At 46.0% G+C, this 27707-nt stretch overlaps 1 protein-coding gene across 5 annotated transcripts in view; it reads right to left on the minus strand.

Moving 5' to 3' along the window:
* CCDC93 (coiled-coil domain containing 93) overlaps positions 1-27692 on the minus strand; it is an 85849-nt gene extending 58157 nt beyond the window's left edge. For all 5 annotated transcript variants that reach the window (XM_029934690.1, XM_029934689.1, XM_029934692.1 and 2 more), the window contains exons 1-6: positions 27500-27692; positions 23000-23113; positions 21223-21317; positions 13087-13198; positions 8645-8743; positions 7804-7860 (exon numbers count right to left, since the gene is read on the minus strand). In XM_029934690.1, the coding sequence (XP_029790550.1) occupies positions 7804-7860; positions 8645-8743; positions 13087-13198; positions 21223-21317; positions 23000-23113; positions 27500-27541 (519 nt within the window). In that variant the 5' untranslated portion in view covers positions 27542-27692. The remainder of the gene's footprint in view (positions 1-7803; positions 7861-8644; positions 8744-13086; positions 13199-21222; positions 21318-22999; positions 23114-27499) is intronic.
* Between the last annotated feature and the right edge of the window lie 15 nt (positions 27693-27707).

Consider the following 27707-nt stretch of genomic DNA (forward strand, 5'->3'; position numbering starts at 1 on the left):
AAGCTGGCAGCCAAATCATATCTTAATAAGATACGCTCATGGCTCTGAGCACAAGCAGGAGAATGTTTACGCAAGGAAGGTACTCCCGCCGTCTGTCCCTGGAGTTTTTCTCCCCCACTGCCAGAGTTCATTACTATACCCTCTACCTGGACATCACTAGGACAAGGATGACTATAGCGGTGCTCCAGGTAGTGGCATTTTTTCCCAATTGGAATTCTTCCTCCCTTGATATTTCTGGCTAACTTTACTATTGTACTTTTTATTATGAGAAGTTTCAAACAGACAGAAAAACATTCTTTTCTAAGAAATACTATATAATCTTAACCATTTTGTAAAAAAGGAATAGAATAGGGTCTGGGATGATGCTGGCGTGGTTTTCTTAAACTTGCTGCCAAAAATAATCCCTACTTTGCTCTTGGTGTCTGCATGAATAGGAAGCTATAAATAATGTAAAAGATTTATGGGGAGATGCAGAATATAATGAACCCACATGACGTCAGTTACTGCCTATGATTTAGTTCTCACTGAGCTCTACTATTCAGGCAGTACTATGTAATTGAGCTTAACTGCTATCTTCCTTAGTTACCACTGATAGAGTCAATGACCCAAGACAGGAAATTGGATTCTTCTAAAAAAAGGACCGACTCCAAAACAATAGCACGCCGACACCAACAGCTACAAGCACCTTTATTCTGCCTCACCCGTGACAGTGGTGGTCTCTGTGTAATTACTCCTTATCCTTAAAAGCACCATGTCATATACAGCTCACCTTTTGCATTCTGAAACTACACTAAGACGTGGAGGCAAGGCAGAAGCTATTACCTTCACTTCACTGCTGAAGAGGCAGGGATGAAATAATTTGTCCGGGGTCTCTGAGACAGTACTAGGTCCCCTGACTGCTGGTCCTGGGAATTTTCCACTGCACTGACTTGCTTCTGGTGGGAACTCTGAACACCCTGCCGCCGCCTTGAATGAGTCTTCTCATGAGACCACCGTATGCCTGAGGCCGCCACATGGATCATTACCGTGGCTTGCTTAAGTAACGACCTAAATTTCAGGGCAACTACAGAGAGCTATTGCTAAGTCAGCCTTTAAAGCAACAGGGAGTCAGGAACACTGAAGTCTAGTGTGGTCTCTACCACTAAATAGCTCTTCGATGGGCCTGTTTCCATATCCGTAAAATGAGGGTTGGACTAATAGATGGGACAGTCCCTTGTTCTCTGTGCTAAAGGACCCATGAGCAGGGCTGAAATATTAAAGTGACTCTTTTGTAAAGCAGAGAACTCTTGTACGGCGCGAGTCACAGATTTCTACCTTATGGGTTTGGCTGTAAGCCACAGAGTAGAGTAATTCCTGACTCCTCTCCAGACGCGGGGAAGGGAAGTGGAAGGGCCACAGCACCAGCGCAGTGTCCATGGCAAAGACCTGAACGCTGCCCCCTGGCAGTTACAGCGGCACCTCCCTCATGACACCACGGGCAGGCAGCCAGACACCGCCGCCAGGCCCCAGCTGGTAGGAAGTGACATCCTCCTGACTCGTCTCCACTGACCCGAACGTATTATCGCAGGGCTCAAACCAGCCCTCCCAGACACACGTCAGCCCAGGAGCCCCCCGACCTAACTCTGCCGCCAGCCGACGGGGCTCCGCAGGTCTCCACCTTCAAGGACAATGTCCTGAAAGATCCTGTAGGAAAGAGTTATTACAACTGGGGCAAATATTGTTGTTCATTCTCACGCTAATAAAATAACAAACAAAACAAAACCCCTGGGTACTGAGCAAAGGAAGTGGGAGACAAGTGGATGGCGACCGTTTCTGGAGACAGGAACATGTCTGCAGGGAGGAAAGTTAGCCGGGGAGGTAGAGTTTTCTCCAGACTTTGCTCCTTTTCTGTTCTCTTTCACTTGAGCCCTGTTCTGCTCCTTGAGGATGAACCCACATCCCACCTCAGGGTTCCCTGAATCAGACTATGTGATTCGTGGGTTAAGACTGAGGTCACTGCGTTGAACAAAGGAGCCAAACACGGCTTCTGCGTGTTGGTTCTTAGGCTCATTTCCTCACAGCAGGCTGAGACCTACTGGCTCGAGAGTGTGCCTGTGTCAAACTGAAACTTTCACACATCCCGTTTTTCAAACATGGCCCAAAGAAGCAGATTTTTAGCCACGTACAGCTTGTCTCTGTTGCATCTTCCATAAAACTGCATTTGCTAACCAGAGATTATAGGCTTTGGGGCTGGAAATACCCCAAACCACTGCTGCCCTTCAGAGGTCTCGGACATAGAGACTCCCTGTGCTGTTGCTGAGTGACATCACTGAGGTACACGGACAATCTCCAGGATCCCCCAGAGGCCTCCCTTGCTCCTTCCCCCTTCTCGATGCTGTCTCGGAGCCTAAAACTCTGGATGGTGGCTTGCTGTAAGGGACTGCCCCCTCCTACAAGCAAACCTGTCAGAGCCATCACCCAAATAAAGCTTGTGTGCGCTGCTGCCCCCTTGTGGTCATATCGTTTTCCCGGATGAAACCCCGAATTCCCTTAAATCCTTTCCTGGCGGAAGGTCACTGTTCTTACCTCACCTCCTGCAGCGTGGTCTAGCACACAGTGAGTGCGCAATTAATATTACTGAATGAATACACGGACAGGCGAGGTTTTCGTCCTAACCCCATAACTTACTACCTGACTTGGGGAAAGTTACTTAAACCTATGTGATATTTCATCTATGAAAAAGGTTTAAGTAGAGTTATTGTGAGGATTAATTATTTAATAGTATCTGATACACAGTAAGGGCTAAGATATATATTTTAACCTACATATATATTATTAATAAAATGTACTAATATTGCTTCTCGCATGTTGCCACATTTATATTTTATGTGCTGAATGAAAAGGCCTTCCTCACAGCATCTCCTGTGGAAGGACACATGGAAGTAGTTACTTCAAATGACGTGGTCTCTTAGGTGATCCAATAAGTTCTGTAAAGCATTTTCTTTCAACTAGACTAGAACCTCTAAGAGTCTTCCCCCCCGCCCCTGCCCTGTTCCCTCTATTCTCAAACAAAATTCTAAACATTACCAAAAATTGTTCAGTGAATAGTAAACACTTTTTGGAGCTTTGGGTAAAAAGCCACGGTAATCTTTACTCAAGGTTAAGAAAGAGTGACAGACCTCACTGCACAGAACAGGTTCTTCAGGAACATGAAGGCTGACAGCCCAGAAGAGGAGGAAGTAAGCTGCATCAGCACACCAAGTGAGACAAATGAGCGAGTATGTTAAGACAAGAAAAGGAGCCGGTGGTGAGGGGTAACCTGTCCTGGGTGGCAACAGTTTCGTTTTCTTCTGTGCTTTGAAAGTATTCCCATCAGCAGGCCTTCTACAAAGTGGCTAGCCAAAGGAGGTATGGAGAAGGCAAAAAGTAACACATTTCAAAGAAGAAAGCCGAAGTATTGGGAACAATCCCCAAGAGGAGGAAAAATGAGGCCAAGACAAAGAGAGAAAGAGCCCCAAAGTGATGAGCTCAGAAATTCAAGTTCACAGCAGTCTTTCTGCCTGCCAATCTGCCAAGAAGTACAACAGCTTTAGGCATAAACTTTGACCCAATTCCACTTCATGAAATGTATCCTAGGTTAATAAAGATGAAAAAAAAAAAATGGCTCTGAGAATGCCCTACATAATGGCCAAAAGAAAAAAAAAGATACAAACTAAGCTAAGTTAGTACCACACAATGAATAATCTACAGCCAGTAAAAATGATATGAAGGTATATTTATTGGCATGGAAACATATCCTTGAGAAAATTATATATTCTTGAGCAATTATATTCTTGAGCAAAAACCAAAACAGAATATACACTCTAATGCCATTTTAGAGAACTCTAATTCTCTCTATTGATGCACATATTTTATATTTCCTATTTGGAATATATGTCAGTAATTATTCCTGGCTAGTGAAATCATGGTGACTCAGCCTTTGTACCTTTTCCCATTTCTTAATTTTTTATTATTATTATGAGGTACTAGCACAAAATATAAAAAAGCTTTTTTAAAACAAAAAATTGTGCACCCAAAAATGGCCAGGCTACATAACTGACAATGCAAAAGATTGAAACAGTCCTATAAGGATGGCTAAGGATAAAAATAAACCAAAGATTTAGAAAAATATTAAAATATTTAATACTTATTTCTTAAAAAGAGATTCTTTCTAAGTAAGAATAAGTCAGAGCCTTGTGGGTGAGGGAATACGGTATTATGTTAGATGGCCAAAGAGGACAACATGAGAGTCTCCACTTGGCAGACACTGTCTAGCTGGACAAAAGGTCTTCTAGAGGAAAAGTCATAGTAAGTGCCCCCGTAGGGGACTGAAGAGGTGGTGGGAAAGCACCCAACCACTCTGGATGCATCTGAGTCTCTGGGACCTAGAGGGATAATATCCCAGAGCCCTGAAATACGTCAGGAACATTGCTGTAGAACTGGTGCCAGAAATGTGTGGGAAGTCAGAGTCCAGGTGAAGAGAGGAAGCTGGAGAAGCGCCATGCTGCCTGTGTTTGAGGAGTCAGATGTAAAACCAAAATCTGGCTGCCTCTTCCTATTCTGCAAATGTGTAGGGAATTTGTTAACTCTCTTGGCTTCAAATTTCTGATTTATAGAATAAAAATAATGATGGGGGGGTCAGGGTGAGTCAGTTGGTTGAGCAACTGACTTTGGCTCAGGTCATAATCTCGTAGTACATGGGTTCGAACACCACGTCAGGCTTAGCACTCACAACACAGAGCCCGCTTCAGATTCTCTCCCTTTTTCTCTGCTCCTTCCTTGCTCATGCTCTCTGTCTCAAAAATAAACATTAAAAAAAAAAAAAAGAAAAAAAAATAAAAGAAATAATAACATGTAACTCCCTGACTGCTGGGGAGGAGTTAATGAGACAATGCTTGTAAGTTAACCTAATTAGGTGCCAAACACACAGAAGGCCCTCAGTCAGTACAGGGCAGCTAGGGGCATACTTTATAAAAGGCTGGGTTCAGAAACTAGGCACCCATTGTTTGACCTTATTTGAATCCTTAACTTACTATTCACAATCCAAGTTTGGGATTCTAAATTCATCAATGAGGAACAGGTAAGAAAGACTGAGGGGGCATGTGAAGGGCGTGCTGGGAAAAAGGTGGCAAGGGGGAGAAAACACCCGTCAGAACACAAGACGTGCAAAGAGCCACGCCCTGGTCGTCCAGGAAAGACTTCGCCCCCTTCACTAAGGGAGACATTTCCCCTGGGGAGAGTGACAGTGGACGAAAAACCTTGTTTTTCCTTCACTGCTGTTCCATTCCTTACATGACTCACCAGGATAAGCGAGGGACATGCACTGCAGCCCTGGAGCCTCCTGTAAGCTGCTGGAACTCCATTTCAAGGCAAGGGAGCGAGGGAGCACGTGCAGACGTGGCGGGTGGAAGGGAGGGAAGTTAACGGCAATGGCGCTCAGCTAAGAAACCTACGGAGGCAGCTTCTGGAATGAGGGGTATTTTCAGTAGATAGGCAAGAAGAAAACCAACAAAACCCAAAAGTCAGCTCTGGCCATCCACCAAAATTCTTTATCCTTCCTGCTACAGATGTACTGGGAGTCAACTGAGGAGTGAGTTCACACATAAAGATGGAAATAAACTGAGCTACTTGAAATATTATCAAAGAGACTCGCAAATTTTTCCCATTTTCCTTTATCTTGATATCATTTTCTAATTAGCCACTAATGGTGGTGTACCTAGAGGCCCACAGCACAGCAGTTACAAGACTGGGTTTGCATCCTGGCTCCGTCATCACCAATGTGACCGCGTGCAACTTATAACCTATCTGTGCCTGAGTTCCCTCACCTGTTAAAAACAAGAAAAAATACTACCACCTCACGGGACTATTGTGAGGATTGGGTAAGTGAAACAGAAATGCTGACAACAATGTCTGGGCACCATACGGTCATTACCATTACCTCCTTCAATTCTATGCAGTCATATCACCAAGCAGAAGAGGATTTTCTTTAAAAATTCCACTACAAATGAGAAGAAGGAAGGATGTGTCCCTAGAGGCCTGAGGGGCTCAGGGGGTATGAAGATGCAGCTTCATGAGCAGGACGAAGCTGTGCTGGGCGGGCCTTGCCTTCCCGGGGTGAATGGAAACTATACTCTTTCTCACTCTCTACCCAGGACTCAGAGTGAGATTTACACAGGAAGATATTCAATTAAGCATTTAGGAAAGTTTACTTTTACTTACTGTTTTTGAGTCAGTAACACACAGACTTGGTATTAAAGCCAGATAGAACAGGCTTTCTGGGGGAAGAAAATTCCCTTCCTCTCCTGCCCCTTGCTCCCCATTCCCTGTAGGGGAGGTAAAGCCACCACCTGGGTTTTGTACCTTTCCAAAAAATTATTTAAAATAATTTAAAACAAGAGAAAGCAATAGCACATCCAACAAATTGATTATTAGTTTTCATGACAAATGCAGTTAGGGGAAATCTTTAATAACCTACAAAAACTCTATATTGGTAAGTTAAAAAAACCCCACAAAATTCTATTTAAAATATGACTCCAATTCAGTATCAAAATATCCATTAGAAACATGGAAGAAATATGTCTAAAATCCAAAAGAAGCTGCTTCTGTGTTGTGAGATTAAAGTTCTCTTCCTCCATATCCACCACCCTTTAAGAAAAACAAAACCTTTAAGGATGTTCTAAACTGAACAACTATTTCATAACCAGGAACAAAAATTACTCTGATGTCAGAGCGTATCCTTTTATTATTATTGTTTAATACTGCCACCGAGTCTGAAAACAGTATCTGGTTAGAGTATAACTATCGTCATGGTATTCTACTCCTTCCATTTCCAAAACAGAATTGTGAAAAAGATACAAACTACAACTATACAATGACAAAGATGTCCTTGTTTTTGTTTTTTAAGTTTATTTTTGGAGAGGGGTAGAGAGAGAGAGAGAGAGACTGAGAATCAAAGTAGGCTCTATGCCATCAGGGCAGAGCTGTACTTGGGGGTAGAACCCATGAAGCTGTGAGATCATGACCTGAGCTGAAAACAAGAGCCAGACGCTTAACTAAATGGGCTACCCAGGTGCCCCAAGACTTTCTCGTTTTAAAAGAGCACTTCATGTCATCAGATGATTGTTACTCTTTTTAGAGTGATCGCCTTGGAAGACCACACATTTATTCTTAAAGTAGAAAAAAGAAGTAAAAAAAAAAACCCAACCAAAACCAAAGCACTACACGTTATTTTTGGAAGAGAGCAAACGTACCCCCAGGCGTTGTGGCCTCATTCCCAGCAGCTCAGGTAGGAAGGCTGGGGCCTGGGTGGGGCGTATGCACTGGCCCTGAATATTCTGAAAAGCTCTTCTCTGGCCCTTGCACCGGGGAGTGGGCATGCGAGCGCAGACCCCCTGGCTAGGACACGTGCGTGCTGCCCATGGCCTTCCCAGTGCGTCCCACACACAGCTCAGGAGTAGCCCGTCTCCAAGGCCGCTGTGGGGCGCTCATCTCTACTCATCACCTCCAGTTTGTCCCCTACGCTGTAGAGCTATTCAAAGTTTACACCTGCCACTAGCACAATGAGGAAAGACTTTGGAGCTGGGAAGTTTCTCCCGTAAAACTGGAAGCAAGAAAGAAGAGGACAGAGGTTGTGGCATATCCTACCCATGAATGCTGGCATCCAGATATGGGCACTGGGGCAGATGCCTCCCCCTCCCCCCCACTCCCAGGAAGCCGGGGGCAAGGGTGCTGGGACTTGAATGAACCTATGTCCTTCCCTCACAGAAGAACACGGGCAGAACTTACTGAAAGGTCAACAACTGTCTTGATGGCCTTTTCTTTTCTCTTTACAAAGTCGTCATCCTGTAAGACAAAACACAGTGATTAAACAAATCCCGGTGAGAAGGCTGGAATCAGCCGGACCTCTCGGAACCCTGTCTTACCAACGCACTGCTCATCACAGCCTTGCCTGCAGAAGCAGATTTTCTAGCAGCCTGGAACATACTCTGCCTGGGGAGGAGTCAGGGCCTCTGCAGGTGGCTCTGCCACGGAGCCCCGCGGCCGGTGAGGAGGCGGGGGCCCACCCAGTGTGCTGGGGAAGGTAAGTACTCTCACGCAAATCCTTATGAGCCCGGAAACCTCAGGCGAGCTGCCTCGCTCTACGCCTCGGTTTTACCATCTGTAACGGGGGCCGCCACCACCTCCACCAGGGAGCGGCATGAGGACTGAGGAGGAGTAGGCATGTGAGGGGCGGGGCTTCATGCAGCAGATGTCTCACAGCTACCGGTTAGTATTATGGTGGTGGTGGTGGCGGTGGCTGCTACTAAACTATGATGACAGGACCGCCCTTGGCAACGACCTATGTGATCTCTCGAAAAGCCTTACAGAGCTATAAAAAAAATACTCGTTCTTATAATTTAATGAAAGCTCTAAATCAAGTCTTAAAGTTGAGAGAAAGACACAAAATCGCAGGGCTTTACACCCAGTGCCAATTTAAAGAGGCAGCTCTTACGAACCAGGAGGCCCCCTTTCAAAGCTGACCGGGTAGGGGCAGAGGCGTCACATGGAGGGGTGACGCCTTCCCAGGGAGGCTCTACACATGTGCACGGTTGTGAGTGGGACAGGAAAAGAAAAGGAAAAGACTGACCTCAGGAAGGCTGTAGGTTTTCTGGAACTGGGAAACGGAGTAGGAGCGGATGTAATCACCCATCTCTTCCTTTGTTTCTATAGCTCGCTTCACCAGCCACTGGGAAAGAAATGTAGGACACGTGAGGACAGGGATGAAACACCACTGTGGTCAAGGCCAACTCAGAGACGGTATGACTCATCAACCCGAATCACCACGCTTGAACCGGCCAGGTGACGAGAAGCTGTCCACGTGCATGTACTGTCCTACGCACAAAGCAGCCGGCTAGGCGTCTGAGGGGCCAGGAGCCAAGGGCATCAAGAGCAGAGGAGCTGTGCGGGAGCTTTAAAGCCTTGCTTCAGATCCTCAGTCTTGCTCGGTGCAAAGGCGAGGTGAGAATGTGTTTCTTTCACCTCGCAGAGCTACCATGGGAGCAAAGGAAATCACAGGGACCAGAATGCTTTGCAACTGAAGCACAGAAAAAACAGTTATTCCCACAAGCACCAGGATCTAGTGGCAGATCTTGCTATAACTCTCCCCGTGCTGCCTGGACCATGGGCCAGTGACAGGGAAGAGAGCCTCAGAGAATGTCTAAAACAGCTCCCAGTTTCATGGATGAAAAACCGCCTCAAATAGTCCGATCGGAGCACAGGTTTGCTCAGTACACTTGAAGGGAGTGAGGCACTCCCAGCATTTGCTCTCTTCACGCACACGTTCTAGGGCGAGTGGCCCTGGCCCCGTCATACAGAACCCGCAGCTCAGAGAGACTACAGAACGGGCCCGTTCTTGCTCCACAGGTAGCAGGCACAGAGCTGTGAGTCATGACTCCGAGGCTCTTCCGACACTGGAAGACCGGGCAGAACGTGAAATACAAAATCAGCCTTTGGTTTTCCTCCCTGGTCTTCATTCATTCCCTATACGACCGAAGAACATGACGGAGGGGGATGCCATCCGTCAGTCACCACTCTCTCTCCAGAAAGAGCTGCCACATCCCCAAAGCAGTGTGTGGACAGTGGTCAAACTTCCCCGAGCACGCAGCACACTGGGCAAGGTCTGGCTACCTCGGACAGCAGACACATGGCATCGGGCACAGTGCTCGTGCAGGCACGGGCGGAAAGCTGGCTCGCAGAGGGCAGCTAGCTCCCGGAAAGGACGTATTTAGGAAGTACTTGCCTGAGACAGGGGTGGCTGCAAATAACTATATGAGGGATATTCTTTTGTTAGTACCTTCCATGTACTTCCATCACTCCACTCCACCCTACCTCCTAACAGCCTCAGGCACGGACTAAGACCCAGAGCAGGGGCAGAAGATCCCACAGCACTCAGAGCTTCTCCAGACCCTCTTGCACACCCCATCCGGCACCATGGCCCGGGACGACTGAGGAGGCGGACTCCTCGCTCAACTCCGTTTCTCTCCACTTCCCTTTGGGTGGGGAGGTCCAGTTTCTACACTTTCAAAGTTGTCTCTTTCTCAGATGTTCCTCCACAAATTAGACCTACACTGAGCTGTTAACTTAGCTAGATCCTGGCGAGTGTGACCAGCTGAAGGTAAGGGAGTCTTAGGACTCAGAATCGACTGCTGTTTTGGAGTTCCTGGAGTGAAGGGCTGCAGAGGGAACCTCTGGGATAGCCGAGCTCTGCCCCACATCCCTAGTACTGGGGCAAAATGCCTCCCCTCGCAGGAACCCCAGGCCTGGCATGGGAGACGATGTGCCCTGGAGGCACTGGGGCCTGAAGTCAGACCCATTCTCTGGGCTGGCATTCGGAGTGTCACTACAGCTGGGCCAGCCAGCGAGAACTGGGTGGTGAGCATCAAGAATCACACGACACAACTCGCTGGACGCTGCTCTTTGACTGGCCCCAGCACAACAGGCACACACTACAAGCTGTGGTTACTTTTTCATAATACTTTCACGGGTTTAAGGGACTGTCCATTCAAAGGACTGTCCTTTACTCCAAGACTGGGGGTGAAAATGCCTTTCTTTTAGGAAATGATAGAGAAACCAAGATAGCTGTCACTTAAAAAACTGGTTTTTTTTTATCATAGTATAAATAATATACAATGTTATGTTAGTTTCGGGTGTACAACACAGTGATGCAGCAATTCTGTACATTACTCAGTGCTCGCCACAAGGACAGTCACCGTCTGTCACCACACCATGTTAGTACAATAGTATTGACTGTATTCCCAATGCTGTCCTTTTCATGTCCGTGACTGTTTTATCACTGGAAGTCTTTACCTCTTTATCCCCTTCACTTATTCTGCCCACCCCTCCCCCCACCTCTGCTTCGGCAACCACCGGTTTTGTTCTCTGTATTTGAGAGTCTGTTTTGATAGTTGTTACTTAAAGATGTCCTTGCCTGACAAAATACAGGTGGCAGCCATAGGCCAACCTCCACGTGCGCTTTAATTAAGACTCTGGGAACCACAAACCTAGGTTCTCACATCCAGACAGAACACCTTCCAACATTCCATGTACAGCAGGGAACATTCAGATGCTCAAAATGCCTAAGCTAGCAACAGAAGATCACTTCCCTTCAACTGCCCTCTCCTTTCGGGACCACATTTGTCCTCTCAAAGTTCTAGCATGGGGCTAAGGTCTAGTCACGAGAGATTCAGGCTCTGGTGGGAAAGGCAGCCACTTCACATTATGGTGGTAGTGGGAGTTTCAGTAAGAATCAACACAGGGTCGCTAGCTCCTGTTTTCACAAAAGGGATCAGGTACCATCCTCCTGTGTCAGAAAATCTAATGAACCTACAGATAAATTCTGAGTTAAAGTTTTCACTGCCAATTTACAAATTTCATGGTATTTGATTAAAAGTCTAGTTTAGGGTAAGTCCCCAACAATAGTAACAAAAACAGAAACAACTATTTGACATTTACAAAGCACTTACTAAAATGTGCTGGTCCTTCAGCAAAGTGCTTTATACACTAATGTACTCAATTCTTATCCTATCAGGTAGGTACTATTATTGCTTCTATTTAACAGATGAGAAGTTAAGCCATTTGCCCAAGGTCACACAGCTAAGTGGCAGAGCCAAGATTTGAACCCAAGAAGTCTCTGGAGTCCATGCTCTCAACCCCGGTAGTATTTTAATTAAAAAAAAATTTTTTTTTAATGTTTATTCATTTTTGAGAGAGAGATAGAGCACAAGCGGGGGAGGGGCAGAGAGAGGGAGACACAGAATCTGAAGCAGGTTCCAGGCTCTGAGCTGTCAGCACAGAGCCCAACATGGGGCTTGAACCCACCAACTGTGAGATCATGACCTGAGCTGATATCAGACGCTTAGCCGACTGAGCTGTCCCCAAACCCCCGGCACAGGCCTGGAAGGCTTCTGAAGCAGGGACTGCCTGAATGGCAGCGTGGGGAAAGTACAAGGTTTAGTGACAAGAACATTCGACTGCAAACCTGCTTGCCTGGACACCAGTTCTCTGCCCTTCAGTAAATTGGTTACTCGCTCTGAGCTTCACTTTCCTCAGACCGACGACTGGGATTATACAGATGCTTCAAACAACGCTATTTGGACCATGTGCGAAGGGCTGTTTGCCGAGCAGGCCCTTTCCTCTGCACCTCCTCTTCTCCAGGTGCCTGAAGAGGAGGCTGGGACACAAGACCGCAAGAATACAGGGGGCTGTACTGCATAAGCCACTTACTCACAGAGCCTTGAGAAAGAGCAAGGGTGGAAATTAGCCTCCCATTAGACGTCTAGTCATCAAATAAAGACTAATTGCCTACACGGTCCCAGACATTCCACCAGGTGCTGGAAACACCACAGGGAGCAAGACAGCCATGGCGCCTGCCCCCAAGAAGCTTACGGTCTGACAGGAGGGACAGAAATAACCAGACAGATATACATGGTTACAAGCTATAGTAAGGAAGATTCCTACAAAGGCAAGGCAAATGGCTGGTGTCAATAGATATAGCAAAAGAACCTGTTCTAGATTAGGGGCTCACGGGTGGCTTTCTTAAGGAGGTTTGGTAGAACTGAGATCAGAAAGATGAATATGAATTAGGCAGGTAAGGAGAGAAAGGTAAGAGCTTTCCAGCTTGAGGGAAAGGCCTTGTGACAGGAGGAAGCATAAGATGTACGAGGAAATCTGAAAGTCAGGGGAGTGAGAACAGAAGGAAGAACGAAAAGCAAGGAATGAAGTCAGGCCAGACAGGAGGGACAGGGCCAGCGCATGGGGGGCTGTGGAGTTCTATCTTTACCAAAAGGGCAATGAAAGCAATTGATGGGAACATTCAGAGACCACAGCCGTGGACGGTGTGAACCTCGGTAGAGCCCTGGCAAATGTCTGGGGGTGACGTCAGGAATCACCGGCAGTCTTGCTCCACCCACGCCAGGCCACCCACACCAGGCCACGCCCTTCAAATCAGGTTCTAGGCCGGATGCCGGCACACCTGACCCGCTAGAGGAATTCGGACGTTTAGAGAACAGGAAACCGCACAGCGGCTCTCACCTGAACGACAGGAAATATGTGAATAAAATCCATGCCCTGGATCTGGTGGGGCTCTAGCTGGTGCGGACACTTCATCCTTGGCAGGACCGAGACAATTTTTTCCGATAGTGCTCTGTTTGGGAAAAGCAACAAGCAAAGAGTGAGAACACACTAAGTGGCTCTTAAGATATCTCTCAAGTCTGGGCAGTATTCCAGAAGAATCTGGGGCTTCTCAATGCTAGACCATGACTGAGCTTCTCCTGACTGATGGCAAAATGAGAAAAATAAGCATGATTCGGATGCATCTGAGGCCACAAAACTGCTTTCATTCTTTATTCTATGCTTTTGTTCTTCCTACCTTTTTTTATATTAAAACATATTGTTTCTTTATGAAATTATGGTGATGTCTGAGGTAACAATTATTTTTAACATCCTTACAATATAAAATAAAAAGTTATCAGTGCCCTATGTTCTTTTCATTTTACTGATCAACTTTTTCTAAAAATCTGGGAACCACTGGATTACATATTTAAAAAATTGTTGTCTCTCTCCCTCTCCCACTGCTTCTCCCCCATGGGACGCGTGCTCTCTTTCTGTCTCTCTCTCGCAAAAAAAAAAAAAAAAAAGTTCTAAATATCATTCAGGGCACAAATAATTACCAGACCCTGTGCCGGGTGCCTAGAACATTAAGACAAAACATGGGGCCTGATGCTAAAACAAAAAAATGTGAAATTCTCCACTCTGGTATAAAAGGATTTTTAAAATAAAAAACAGCCTTTAATTTTTTTTTTTTTTTTTGCTACTTTAAAATTAATCCTAGATTTTGGGGAACTGTGTCCTCATTCCTTTTTTCCAGAGCGGAGAACTCTTCTGCTTCTCATCAGGAGCGCTCTGAGGTCCCTCCAATGCCTTGCTTCCGTCCTGTGAAACACCCGGGAGGTGGGGGAGGCCCCAGAGCATCCTTCGATGCTCCGAAGAGTTTCTGCTGAAGAGTTTCCACAGCCCCTGCCTGGGCCTGGGCGGGGCAGTGTGTAGGCGGGAAGGCCAGAGGGGTCTGTGTGCAAGCCCACCTCACCACAGGCTGAAGCCTCCTTCTCTACCTGGCTGGTATCTGGTCTCCAACTGTCTGGCTCCTGTTGCTTACAGGATTGGTTCAAGAGGAGAGATTGGATTGGTTAATTGGATTTGGTTCAAGAGGAGAGAGCAGAGGTTACTAAGTGGGTGTGCCTTGAGAAGACCATCACTAGGCATGGCTTTGTGGGGTCGTATGGAGAAATGGGGGTTTCTGGCTCAGCCTACATGGGTAGGTTAGGTTAGAGTCCTATTCTAAAACCCTTAAAAAAAAGTCTTAGCCAATTACAGCAGCTGCTGTGGCCTTGTCTGCAAGTGAGAACTATTTTCTAACAGATAAAAGCTCTAGTGAACACGGGCCCCAGGTCTTACCAGACACTTCAAATTTAGCAAGTGGGTCTCCTTCCAGTGTTCCTTGTTCAAAGACATCTTGTACCCTTTTATCTCTGCAGTCCCATAATCCTTCTCAAGAGGCGGACACCCTTAAGACTAACATCTGACAAAGGCCTGGGTGAGAGCAATTATTGTCTTACCTGTGCCGCCCTTAGTAGGTTTTATCCTCTCGGTCTTGGTAGGGACTAAGTAAAATCTAGGGAGAAAAGATAAATGGCTCCCCAGGGAGTGGTCCTTGGAGAGCAGACTACAAAACTTTGTTCTTCCCGGGAAGGAGCTTTACAAGGCGGCACCAAGTTTAAAACTACTAAGAGAAACAGTCACACCCCATGGATCTAATATCCATGTCAAGTCCAATAGGTTTAAGGGAAAAAAAAATATGGAGAGGAGAAGACTGATACCCTACTGCACACATTCACAAAAGGAGGGAACATCCCCTCCCAGGAGTGACGTCCACGTGTGACTTATCCAAAAGGTCTGAGACACGGAGGGAAAATGTCACGTGGTTCTCAGCCTCTCCTGCAGTCTCTCCTTTCTGAGTAGTCTGTGTTCAGGATACACATGTCTTTTTTGTCATGAGACATGTGGCTGTCCCAGTGGGGAAGCCTATGGTTGTCCAGCTGTTTCTCGGGCTCAAATGGGATAGTGTGGTAGGCAAGTATCAATGAACCCGTTTCGCAGCATATCTAAGGCTCTCTCTAAAACACACTTTATGTTTTATTTTAATGTTCATCAGACTCCCATGCCTTTCTTCATTTGCTTGAGACTTGTGAGGGGAAGAGACTGGTGCTTAATTGACATTGCTCCCTAAACTCCAAGCCTAGCAAATACAGATGATGCTCCCTTGGCATCTTGCTCAGCGCAGGTCTTAATTGTTGATACACAGGGCCCTTCCTCTCGGTTACAGTCTGGTTCAGCGGGAGGAAAGCTCCCCCTAGTGGGTACAGATCTGAGTCTGCACAGGGTTACTGGTTGGCAGCAACCATTCCATAGTCTAAAAACAAGTGTCGGGGACCCCCAGACAAGCTCAAACCTCTAGCCCTCAACCTCAGACCAAGCTATCCCTGGCCGCTGCTCACAGACCGCCTCCTTTCCTGGTTCATAGAGGCCCTACAGGAGGGATGCCATGGGTCATCTCAGGGTTTACAAGCCTTTTAATCGGCTGCGCAGAAATCACTGCCAAGACCGAGGTCTCACTCATCAGCATATGGAAGCAGCTGGAGACGAAACACTGCTGGGCCAAGGGAGGGACATCGGGGAGACACAGGTAGGCTGGGGTAGGGGACAAAGATCAGGAGGACTTCTTGAAACCCACCAGCCCCTCTCCATTTCTCCCTAGAGGTCAGGGTCGGGCCTCTGACTTCCTGAAAATCTGAGTAAGTGACCACTGCAGAGGTCCCCAGTCAGGTTTCCGAGTCTAAGATTTTAACAATGCCCACTTGTCACTACGGGTGATTAGTTTGATTCCTTCAATTTTTAAGAATGTTCAGTACGTGAGTTCCTTCTCCACTGCAAACAGTCGGAAAGAGAATGTATTAAGCCAGGGTCTAAACTCCAGCTCCACTGCCTGCTCTGGGACTTTTGGCAAGTCACCTGGTGCTTCCGGTCCAATACTCCCATTACAGACGAGGAGTACTGCCTGTTCCACTTACTCAGACTAGTTGCGAAGTTTAAGTAGTAATATGCACGCACAAGTGCTCGGCCCACAGGCACCTCCTACTTGTGTGGTGTTGACATGAACTCAGTTATAAGCCTGGAATCTTATTTATGGACTCTGAACATGGGACTCGGCAGTCAGGGAGCTTTAGGACAGGAGGGTCGGAGGAGGATGGAGATGAAGAGCAGAAGCTCATGAAACCCTCAAGAGAAAAGGATCCACAAGAAGAAAAAGGTCCATTTGGGCACGTACGGAAAACAGCCTGAAACACAAGCATGCCCTCAAGAGACAGGCACATTCCTGGGACGGCGCTGCCTGGCCACCACCGCGCAGGTGCCCCGTATCGAACACTGCAAACCTAAGCCAGCAGTAGTCTGAATTGCACCTGAGCAGGAACTCTGTGGAGAGGAACCCCAAACACAGGACACATTCCAAAACCAAAAAGAAAAGATTTTTGAATAATTCAGTGCCTGTGGCTGCGGCATTTCTCTTACAGATAACAGAGACTCCACTGTCTGATGCACTGCTAGGAGTCCGGTGAGTCTTCAGTCATGCAAATCCCTGGCCCCAGTTTCGCCTACTATTACAGATCATGGCTCTGCACTTGAAAAGCTACACCTCAAGTACTTACCAGAGAACCGAATACTGTACCTCCTTAGCCCCTTATCCAAACCCTTTGGGGCCATATGTGTTTCAGACTTCAGAACTTTTTAAATGTTTGAACTTTAGTGTACAGAAGAGGTATATATTACATGTTACATAGAGCCCAAGTGAAATCTAGGGCAATACTGTATGCTTGAAGAAATTATTATTTCTGCAGCAAAACTTCTGAATATTCACATAAGAGGGATCAATAAAGACTATAAATGGTCTTAACTAAGTTCAGGTCATGTTTTGTATCCGAATGAGTTTTGCATCCACACTTAGAAAGAACAAACCTGTTTTCAGTGTTTTGTTTTGTTTGTTTTTTTTTTTAGATTTGAGAAATATGGACAAGGGATAAGGAATCCATATAAAACCCACCATGCTCCAATATCTACTAAGAGTACTGCCCAGTGATAGGAAAGTATCATACTCCCAAGGACACCAAGGTGCAAGGGGGCTAAGAATCGCTGCAGAACTCCAAGGGAATTTGGGAAGAAGGGATACACAGAATCTAAGAAATGGTAAAACTGGTGCAGAAAGAAAGCAAATGAAATTTAAAGAATGCAAAAAGAAATCCCAGCATATCAGGGGTGCCACAGGCATGAAAAGCAATCACTCAAACTGGAACAGAAAGAGGCTTCAATCAAGAGTGTCCTCCAGAAGATAGGAAATTTATGTTAGTAAACAGATAAAGAATCTGGGTAATCTTAGCTACCAGCAAAGCTATGTGCTTCTTTGTCAAAAAAAAAAAAAAAAAAAGGCAATCAGAAACTCAGGAAAAAGAAGCTGTGTAAATACAAGGCAAGTTACAACGTGCCTGATGTTCAGTGACTCTTCATAGAGACCACCTCCACTTGCTCAGGCCAAACACCTCAGAATCATTCTTGAGTCCCCTGTCACTCACACCCGAATCCAGTCTGTCATGACATCCTGTTGGTTCGACCTCCAAAACAAACCCAGAATCCCACCAACTGCTCGCCCTGTCCTGGCCACCATCCTCTCCTGTGAGCATGGTTACAGGGTGCTGAGGAATCTCCCTGCTGCCAACTTCGCCCCCCTGATCCGTCATCAGAGTTCCTTCTAAAACCGATTATGAACAGAACAGATTATGTCCCCTGTCTGCTCAAAACCCTTCAAGAATTTTCCATCTCACTCAGAGTAAACTCAGAGTCTTTACTCTGACCTACAAAGCTCCACCCGATCGGGCCCCCATGACCTGTCTGCCCCTCCCCTGCCCCACCTCACTGACCTCCGCTGCTTCCTCTTGGAGCCTTCACACTCGTGGTCCCCTTCGTTGGGACCCCCTTCTCTCAAGTCTTAGCTCCCGTGTCACCTTCTCAATGAGGCCACGCTGACCTAAAGTTACAACTGCCTCCAAACCATGTCCCTCTTCATGTACCTTCTCAGCTTTCATTTTTTTCACAGTGCCTATTACTTCTATAAATAATTCAATGATTTCATTAAATTAGTTGTTTATTGTCTGTCTTCCCCCAAAAAACTCTAAGCTCTGTGAGGGCAGGATATTTTTCATGAATATATCCAAAGTACCCAGAACAATGCCTGACCCCTAGCAGGGACTCAATAGATATCTGGTGAGTCAATGAATAAATGAAGAGATTCCTTTTGACCATAATATTTTGAATATTCTCCATCAAACAGCACCATTATGGTTCAGAAGATCACATTTCCTTTTCTTTGACACTATCACAACTCTTGGTTCTTATCGTAAACACTTCTTATAAATTTACTTTTACAATTTACCTGTAGATAAAGCATGGACAATTTAATTGCTATTATGGAACAGACCATAAATATTATGCCGTGAACATTGTAAAAGTAATGATATGATGGTAGATGGAAGCTGAAAGGAAGACGGAAAAGCAGATACCAAAATGTTTGCCCTATGTAGTTAGGAACTACCTTATATTAATGAGTCAAGAAACAGAAGCTGATGTAGATTAAAGCTATACAAGGGATCCCAGGACAACAGATAATGATTACAAGAATGGGCGATGGGAGACAAAGGGGACGCAGTGAGTAGTACTGGTGAGCTAAGTTCCTCCGCTTATTAGACTTGAATGAAACATACACAGTTGGAGATGCAGAAGTGACCTCTCTGAAAAATCTAAAACCTAAACAGGCAAAGATGATTCTTTCCAGGGAATAAAATCAGGGTATGCAATGGGAACTGGGAGATATATCAGTGGTATATTTTGTGCCCTTTGGTAGTATCTGAATTTTTTTTTTTAACTTCATGGATGTAGCACCTACACAATAAAAACAAAGACACAGAATAAAAATCTACCCCTAGAGTTAGCCTGACCAGCAGAGAGCAGAGCCTAGACTCCATCACACTGACTCCCAGTGAAGGACTTCTCACAATAGGTCACTGGCTGCGAGGCCACAGTCCCAGAATGACAGATGTTAGAGACGCAGAGCTCTGCTATTCATGGCTGGGCGTGGATGAGCACAGTGTCACAGAAAACAGTATGTCCTCTTTAATGAGGAGCAAAAAGATGTCCTTTGGTCTTATTATTAAGAATTTCAGTGATTCTATGGGACCGATTTTTCTTCTGTATGGAAACAGAATTGGGTAATTTATCATGTTTTTCTCTTTTCGCTGGCTGCCAGAAAGCTTAGAGCCAAATCTGTGGCCCACCCTTAGAAAAACAAGGCATTTTGCGGCCCATGACAAATGTTGTGGCCTTATCCCCAACTCCATTTCTTTTTCCTTTTGCTTCGCTTCCCTATTCCCTATCACTGCTTCATATGCGTATTTGTAAACTACCTTTAATCCATTTGGAAGAGTTTTTTCCTGGAGGAGGATAAGGCTTCAGAAAAATGACTAAATAAGTCACAAATACACACAGATCTGAAATCACAAATCCCTCTCCTGACAAATAAGGGAACTGAGGCTTGCCCAAGGTCACACAGCTGTCCACTGGCAGGACTGGGCAAAACTGGGGATCCCAAGGAGTCTAATGAAGTCACCACGCCCCTAGTGAGCCACGGAAGACTGGGTGACTTGGGTGAAACCTCTAGCAAGGGGTCCATGCTGCCTTCTCTCTCCATGGCAGGCAAAGATCACAGAGGCAATGGGGAGGGAAAGATTCTCCTTCTTCATGCTATTCAACTTCCATTTAATACATTCCTTCCAGCTGCCTTTGGAAAGAGATAAACTAAGAAGTGACTGAAAACTATGAGAGAGTATTAGGAAAAGCATTAGGGTTGCTGAACATCACTGGTCATCAGGGAAATGCAAATCAAAAGAATGGCTATCATCAAAAAGACAAGAGGTAGCTAATGCTATGGACAAAGGGAACCTTGTGCACTGTTGGTGAGATTGTAAATTGGTGCAGCCACTATGAAAACAGTATGGAGGTTCCTCAAAAAGTTAAAAATTAAAAAAAATTTAAATCAGAACTACCATATGATCCAGCAATTTCATTTCTGGTATTTATCAGAAGGAAATAAAAATCAGTATCTCAAAGAGGATGTCTGCACCCCCAGGTTCACTGTAGCTTTATTTACAATAGGAACGATATGGAAAGAATCCAAGTATCCATCCTTGGATAAATAAGATGTGGTGTAAGTGTAAACACACACACACAGACACACACACACACACACACAGGAATATTATTCAGACATAAAAGAAAAAAGGAAATCCTACAGTTTTCAGCAACATGGATGGACCCTGCAGATAAGATTTATGCTAAGTGAAAGAAGTCAGAGAAAAACAAATGCTGTGTGATTGCACTTGTAGGTGGAGTCCAAAATAACTGAATTCATAGAAACAGAGAACAGATTGGTGGTTGTCAGAGGTAAGGGTGGGAGATGAGGAAAATGGGTGAAGAGGAACAAAAATGTATAAAAGGTACTTGCAGTTTATAAGATAGGTAAGTCCTGGGGATGTAATGAACAGCATAGTGACTAGAGCTAACAATACTGTAGCATATATTTGAAAGCTGCTAAGAGAGTATATGTTAAAAGTTCATATCTCAAGAAAAAAATGTGTAACTGTGTGGTGATGGATATTAACTAAACTTATTGTGATCAACATTTTGCGCTATATATATATTTATTTTATATCATTATGTTGTACACCTTAAAATAATACAATGTTACATGGCAATTATATCTCAATGAAACTAGAAGAAAAAAAAAGAGAGGAAAACTGTTAGAAAGAGCCTGAGCATTAAATGACTTACATGCTAGTTATGTGACTGTGGCTTCTATCAACCTCAGCTTTATAATCTATAAAACTATGAGAATATCTGTTGTAATGAAAATTAAAATAAAATATGTAGTGTGTAGCAAAACTTTTGGCACACAGCAGACACTCACAAGTTAGTTCTCTTCTCCCCCGTTGGCAAACCCTGGTAACTTACATTTTCTGACCTATTGTAGAGTTTTCCTGAAAGAGCAGATCAACGTCTATGTCAAAGTTGCAAGTGGTGATGCACCAAGTCATTCCTCCTACTACCTGCAAGACACAAAGAAAATATCTGTTTTCTCTTCCTGGTGTGGGGAGAGGGGAGGTGGAAGGTGGACAAACATATCAGTAGTTTTTGCAGAGTCAGTGACCATACGAAATTACTTACCTTTAGAGAGAAAATATGTGTCCTTCTGACTTCATCTACTACAACTCATCTTAAAATAGCACCACTCAGGGGCGCCTGGGTGGCTCAGTCGGTTGAGCGTCTGGCTTTGGCTCAGGTCATGATCTCACGATTTGTGGGTTCAAGCCCCGTGTTGGGCTCTGTGCTGACAGCTAGCTCAGAGCCTGGAGCCTGCTTGAGGTTCTGTATCTCCCTCTCTCTCTGACCCTCCCCTGCTCACACTGTCTCTCTCTGTCTCTCAAAACTAAATTTAAAAAATTAAAAAAAATTTTTAAATATTAGAAAAAAATTGCACCACTCAGTAAAACTTTCCACGGTGATGGAAATTTTGTGTGTCTGTATCATCCAACACTGAGGCTACCAGCCCCATGTGGCTCCGGGCCATGTGAAATGTGGCTGGTGTGACTGAGGAGCTGACTTATGTCACAAAGTGGATGGGGACGGACATTAATTCTCAGCCAAGAGAAGTCTGACTCGAGTTTCAGGGAATCATGTGTTTTACAGACCAGACAGGTGAGCTAGCAAGGCTGACATCTGTGGCTCATTACTTAATTTCCATCTGTATTTTTTTCATGTGGCTAAAGGAGAGGAGAGTCCCTGGTTTACTTTTCTCATGGGATTTCTCAGAGAGGCAAATGAGACTAAGGCTAAAAAACCACTTTGAAACAAAATCCTTTTCAGACATTGCTTGATGCTAGAAAAAACAATAGTGACTCTCATCTCCGTTCTGGACACACGTGAGATGCCTATTAAACACAGATTCCAGGCCTCAGGCCAGATCTAACCAAAATATCAGAGGGTGAGGCCTCAGTATCTATACCGCAAAACAGTTGGCAGTGATTGTGATGCAGACCCAGGATTGTGGCCCCCTGGAGCACTCCACACTTCCCCCCACCAGGAAGCTCTCCTGGCCCACTCTGGCTGAGCTGGAAGCTTCATTTCTGCGCACAGTCCGCTGCTGCCCTCACTGCAGCACCCCCCTAATGCTGTGCATGTTGCTTGTCTCCCTTCCCTATTCTGCTGGGCTCTCTGCGTGCCGGGCCTTGGTCTTATCTCTGTGCCCTCAACACTCATTCCTAGGCCTTGTGCGTAATAATTCTTCAAGGTTCCGCTGAATTAACAGACTTCATCTCACAGTGATTTCTCCCTCCTGCAAACTCAGAGCTGACCACCTCTAGTATATCTGGCAACTGTCTGTGCGCACACTGACCTAGGACAGCTCCTTATTAACTCAGATTATTTCATCTTACAAAAGTTTTATCTCTTTGCCCAAACTGTAAGTTCTTTAAAAGGAGGAACTATTTCTGATGCTTCTTTGCACTGCCCAAAGGTCTGCACATAGAAAAGGAATTCAAGGCATACCTATGGATACATTTTTATTTTCTTTTAATAGGAAACTGGAACACTTCCAGTAATGAACCTGAATCAGAGAGAAATGTGAACACTGGAGAAAGGAAAAACACAATCTCTTCTTCTTTTTCCTGTGCTGGTGAACCATGCCATCCCAACAAAAATCAGCCCAAGGAGTAGAAAGGTCTCTTCTTACCTTGTCAAAAGGGGACAAGCCTTTAATTCTTGCCCGGAAATACCCAGCTGCAACCAAAAGCTCCAGAATTTCAGTCAGCTTCACATTCTGTTCTTCATCTTCCCTTGTTTCTACCTAAAACGAAAGGTAAAAGTGAGGCTGCGAAAAGCTACCCTAGGATAAAGGAACACCAGGTATATCCCTGATGCCACAATTTAATTGGCAAGACGCAAGTGACATTGGCTGTATCACTGTGTTCATGCAGGAGCATGGGGACACAGGGCTGCCAGAGTCACAAAGAACAGCATCCTTGGGCCTCAGTGAGCTGTGCTGACCGTCACAGGTCAGGGGGTGTGGGGGGGGGTGGAGGGGAGTTGGGAGACACACAAAAGAGACATACCATCCAGATTACTCGTCAGCTGGGGAAGGAATCCAGGACAGTGAAGGCACAGCACCTCTCCGTTCTCTAACACATGGTTTACTTTTACCTCATAGGCTCCCGACTAAATTATAAACTCCTTACAGATAAAACAAGTTGTTGCTTTTTTAAAGTTTATGTGCATCTTGGTCCCAGGAGCAACCGAAAAATGGGGCAAGAACAAAGAAGGGAGTCCAAACATGTATCTCTCTCTGCACTCCTCTTTTTAATCTCTAAGGTAGATGTAAGAAAGGCTTTCAGCTTGGATGCATGAAAGGATGCGGACTGCTGTATCACAGGATTGCCTTAAAAATAAGAAATTTGCCTCATCTATTTAAATAGGGACCTGATATAAAATTTTTAAATTTAGAGTCTACCTTCACTCCTAGGTGTTAATCTATAACTTAAAACAATATAAATATTCCAGTACTACTGCCGCCATCTACTTCCATGAACTGTCCCTTCCTGCTCCTCCATGACCGCAGAACATCAAGAACCACTTCTCTATATGAAACATGAGTAACGTATGGCTGGGTCAAATTCTGGAACCCACCTTGGATCCTCCCACACCCAATTATGTCCATGCAGTCTGCCTTCAGCCTGCGTGTCACAGCGCTCCCTCCCTGTTATGCACGCCTCAGGCCAGGACTACTGCAATCGCCTAAACTGTCTCTCTCAATCTTCTGTTCGTCTGTGTTCCTCACTTCTTCATAAATCACGGCTTTCACATCACCCCTCCTCCGCCCATCCCTCAGCCCTTATCGTTAATGCACCCCACACTGTCTGTAAGATAAACTCCAAAGTTCTCTGTTTGCCATGCAGATCTCTGGCTGCAATCTATCTTTTCAGCTTCGTCCTGTACCTCCCTCCACAACGCTCCAGTCATGGCTATGGCCAAGCTCACGCATGGCTCATTCTCTTTTCTTCACTCTTCCCACCCCTTCCCTTCTCCTAATACTCTCTAACCACCCAGAAATCATCTTCAAATTCCAGCTCTTATTCGATGCCAGCCCTGACAAATGCAGTCTGAAATGGTCACTCCTCTGCATTTCTATTTTATTTATAGTTCATGCCATTCATACAATTAAGTATCAACCTCTTCTGAGTAAATTTCTGGTGTTAAAGTAAAAGCCTGTCTTGCGAAACGGGCTATTAGCTGGATCAGGAGAGGACCCATCTATTATTCAGTCATGTTCACACCTCTTCTGAAGTAGCATTAGGCTCAGAGGACAATTATATATGGAATGACGTGCTCAATCATTACACAAAGTGCATGACCTATGCCAGTCATGGATTAACGAAATGTTTTCATAGTCATGACACTGATAATGAAAATTCAAGTTTATTTTGAGGTACAAATTGCCAAGAGAGGGAGCATACATATTAACATATAGTTGAACAAAGAATTATTAAAGTGATTGACAATCTCTTGCAATAGGGGGTGTGAAAGTGACAGCCTTGTGCCACTGCTCATTTTACTTCTTAATCTCATACCACCCTGGTCCAGCCTATTCAAGCGTTACCCTTATTCTTAGTGGACAAGCAAAACTAAAGTAATATTAATTATTCACACCATCTCTTCCTTTGCAAGAGATTTGGGATAGGTAAGCAACACCCATAAGTGCGGAGAGTACACGAAAACATAAGAGCAATATGGTTCACAAAGATGGAGTAAAAAAGAAAAATGGGATGATCCTAGTCTTTTCTTAAAACTCCTAGGATGTAAAGCAGGAGCCCTTCATTTGTTCAATTATCACTTATCATGAAAACACTTACAAGAAGAGGACAAGTCATCCCAGGAGGATCATTCCTGCCTCAACTTGTCCCTAACGAGCATCTGCTGGCCAACCCTAGAGCAGATGCACGGCCCGTGTCTTTTATCCACTCACCCCCCCAAAATGGAGAAGTATACATGCTTTTGCAAAATGACCTGTGCAATAACTTTTTGACACAAGACACTGAAGGGAGAATGTTTATAAGACTCCACATTCACTTCACAGATTAACATGGAAACAATATGGAAAAGGGCCACTGGCTAACACTCAGCAACTGAAAGAACACCCTCCCTGTAGGGTATAAAAAGCCATCAAAATTCTGATAAAGATGAATGACTGTGGGCTCTTAAACCAGGCATGCTAAATTTTCAATTGACCTGTACTGTAGTTCATAAAAGCTGGAAGGCAAGGCCAAGTCTAGCTATCTTACTATCCTTCACAAACATACAGTAAAAGATGAAAAAAATTAAATTTAAGGAATTAACTGATTAGTGACCATTTAATGACACAGACTATCCATATTCATATTGGTCTTTGAACCAAATGATAATAACTTGATTATATTTACGCTGTATGTCTCTTAATTTCCAAGAACTGTCTTTGGGTCCTGGAAAACTGACCAGTCAGACCCAGCCTCCTAGCAGTCCGATAAGGGTTAACAAAAGACACACAGGACCAAGTTGCTTTTTATTTCAGAATGACCCCCACATGCAGTACCATGGGACACTGAAATGGATGGATTCCAAGTGGAACCTGGGAGAGGCACCTGGGTGGCTCAGTCCTTTAAGCATCCCTCTTTGGCTCAGGTCATGATCTCACAGTTTGTGGGTTAGAGCCCCACATCTGGCTCTGTGCTGACAGCTCAGAGCCTAGAGCCTGTCTTTGGATTCTGTGTCTCCCTCTCTGTCCCTCCCCTGCTCATGCTGTCTGCGGGTCTGTCTGTCTGTCTGTCTGTCTCTCTCTCAAAAATAAATAAGACATTAAAAAAAAAGTGGAATTTAGGAAACCAGATAGGAGTCTACAGCAAAAGGCCAGGCAAAAACTTGATGAGAGCCTGGAATCAAGAAGTGACAAAAAAAAGAAACATCAAATATCAATACAATTCTTGTCTTCACAATCCCCCCATTCAATCAATGTAATTTGCATGTAAGGTTTTATCTAATAGGAAAGTTTTGACAAAATGGCATTTCGTAGCGTTTCCTAAGAGGACAACAAAATGAACTTATGCTCTGAAGCACACACTGCCAGGTAAGCCTGTCCTTCCAGCTTTGTACTGTATCCCCAGCTTGTATGCATGGACCCGCGATCCCTCCATTAGTGGGTACAATATGGATGAGAGAACTGAGGACTGCAGGGGGTGGGGTGGCTGGGTGGGGGACACGCAGAGAAGCAAGTTTGGCCACAGGCAGCTGTGATGTCCTGTCAAATGCCTGCTTCAGAACCTCGGGAGGGGGACAGAGGTGCAGTGTGGATTTCACTTTACAGACTCTAGTAAACTAGATTGGCTTTGGGGTAAATGAACAAGAAGAGAAGGTACTGGCAAACCACCTCGCTAAATGACACTCGCAGCCTAACGGAAACGCACGTTCCCTTTATTCGAAGACAATGTGGAAATCCGGAAACCACTGACTGCCCGGTCCCTGTGGACCTACTGAGTATTTAACAACAAACACTCCAGGAAGCTAAGGTGCCCGCTACGTTCTCCAGCAGCAGCCACGCTTCCGCCAGGCGCTCGGCCCGGCCACCGGGTCGCCTCCCGCACCCAGCCCAGAGCGCGCACGGCTTGCAAACTTCCTCCTGCTGCCCGGTCTGGCGGGGGGCATTCCCTGCATACGCCGAGACGGCGGAGGCCGGCCGTCGGGACCCGACGGGCCCCAAGAGGCGGCGGCAGGCGCCACAAGGTCACCGCCCTTTGCACAACCCGAGCCCGGACCGTCCCAGCGCGCGTCTCGTGACTCAGGGCGCAGCAGCCCCGGGCCTCAAGGCGAGCCCTGCAGCGCCTGGGGTCGGGGTACACGGCCCGGGAGCGCGGGAGAGGCGGGACCCCGAGCTCCGCGGCGCCCGGGGCTGCGCGGACCTAGGTAGTGGGGCTGGGAAAGCCCGCCTCCGTCCCGGGAGACCCGGGAGCAGCTGAAGTTTGTCCCTGCCCCTGCCCAGGCTGGGGGACCGGCTCGCCCCCGGCGTAGAGGACCAGCGCTCCCCGCCGGGGACTCACCTGAGGAAGGGGGCGGGGCGCCCCAAACGCAGCCCGGGCCCGCTCAGCCGGCCGCTCGACGGCCTCGGCCCTCTCCCAGGAACCCGGACTGTCAGCGCGAGGGTGGTCCTTACCTCCGGAAGACCCCGGCCCTCCGGCCCCTTCGGCAACCCCATGGTTCTGTGGCAGACGTGCGGCGGCAGCAGATCCCGCAGAGCGTCCGGAGGAAGCTGTCCCCGGCCGCCAAGCTGCTACCGGGGTGGAGGCAAAGCGGAAACTTCCTCCACCGCCGCCGCCGCTGCCGCCGCCGCCGCCGCCGGCAAGGAGCGCGGCAGCCCGGCG

This window comes from Suricata suricatta, chromosome 3 (genome assembly GCF_006229205.1).
Source record: "Suricata suricatta isolate VVHF042 chromosome 3, meerkat_22Aug2017_6uvM2_HiC, whole genome shotgun sequence".
Taxonomy (NCBI): domain Eukaryota; kingdom Metazoa; phylum Chordata; class Mammalia; order Carnivora; family Herpestidae; genus Suricata; species Suricata suricatta.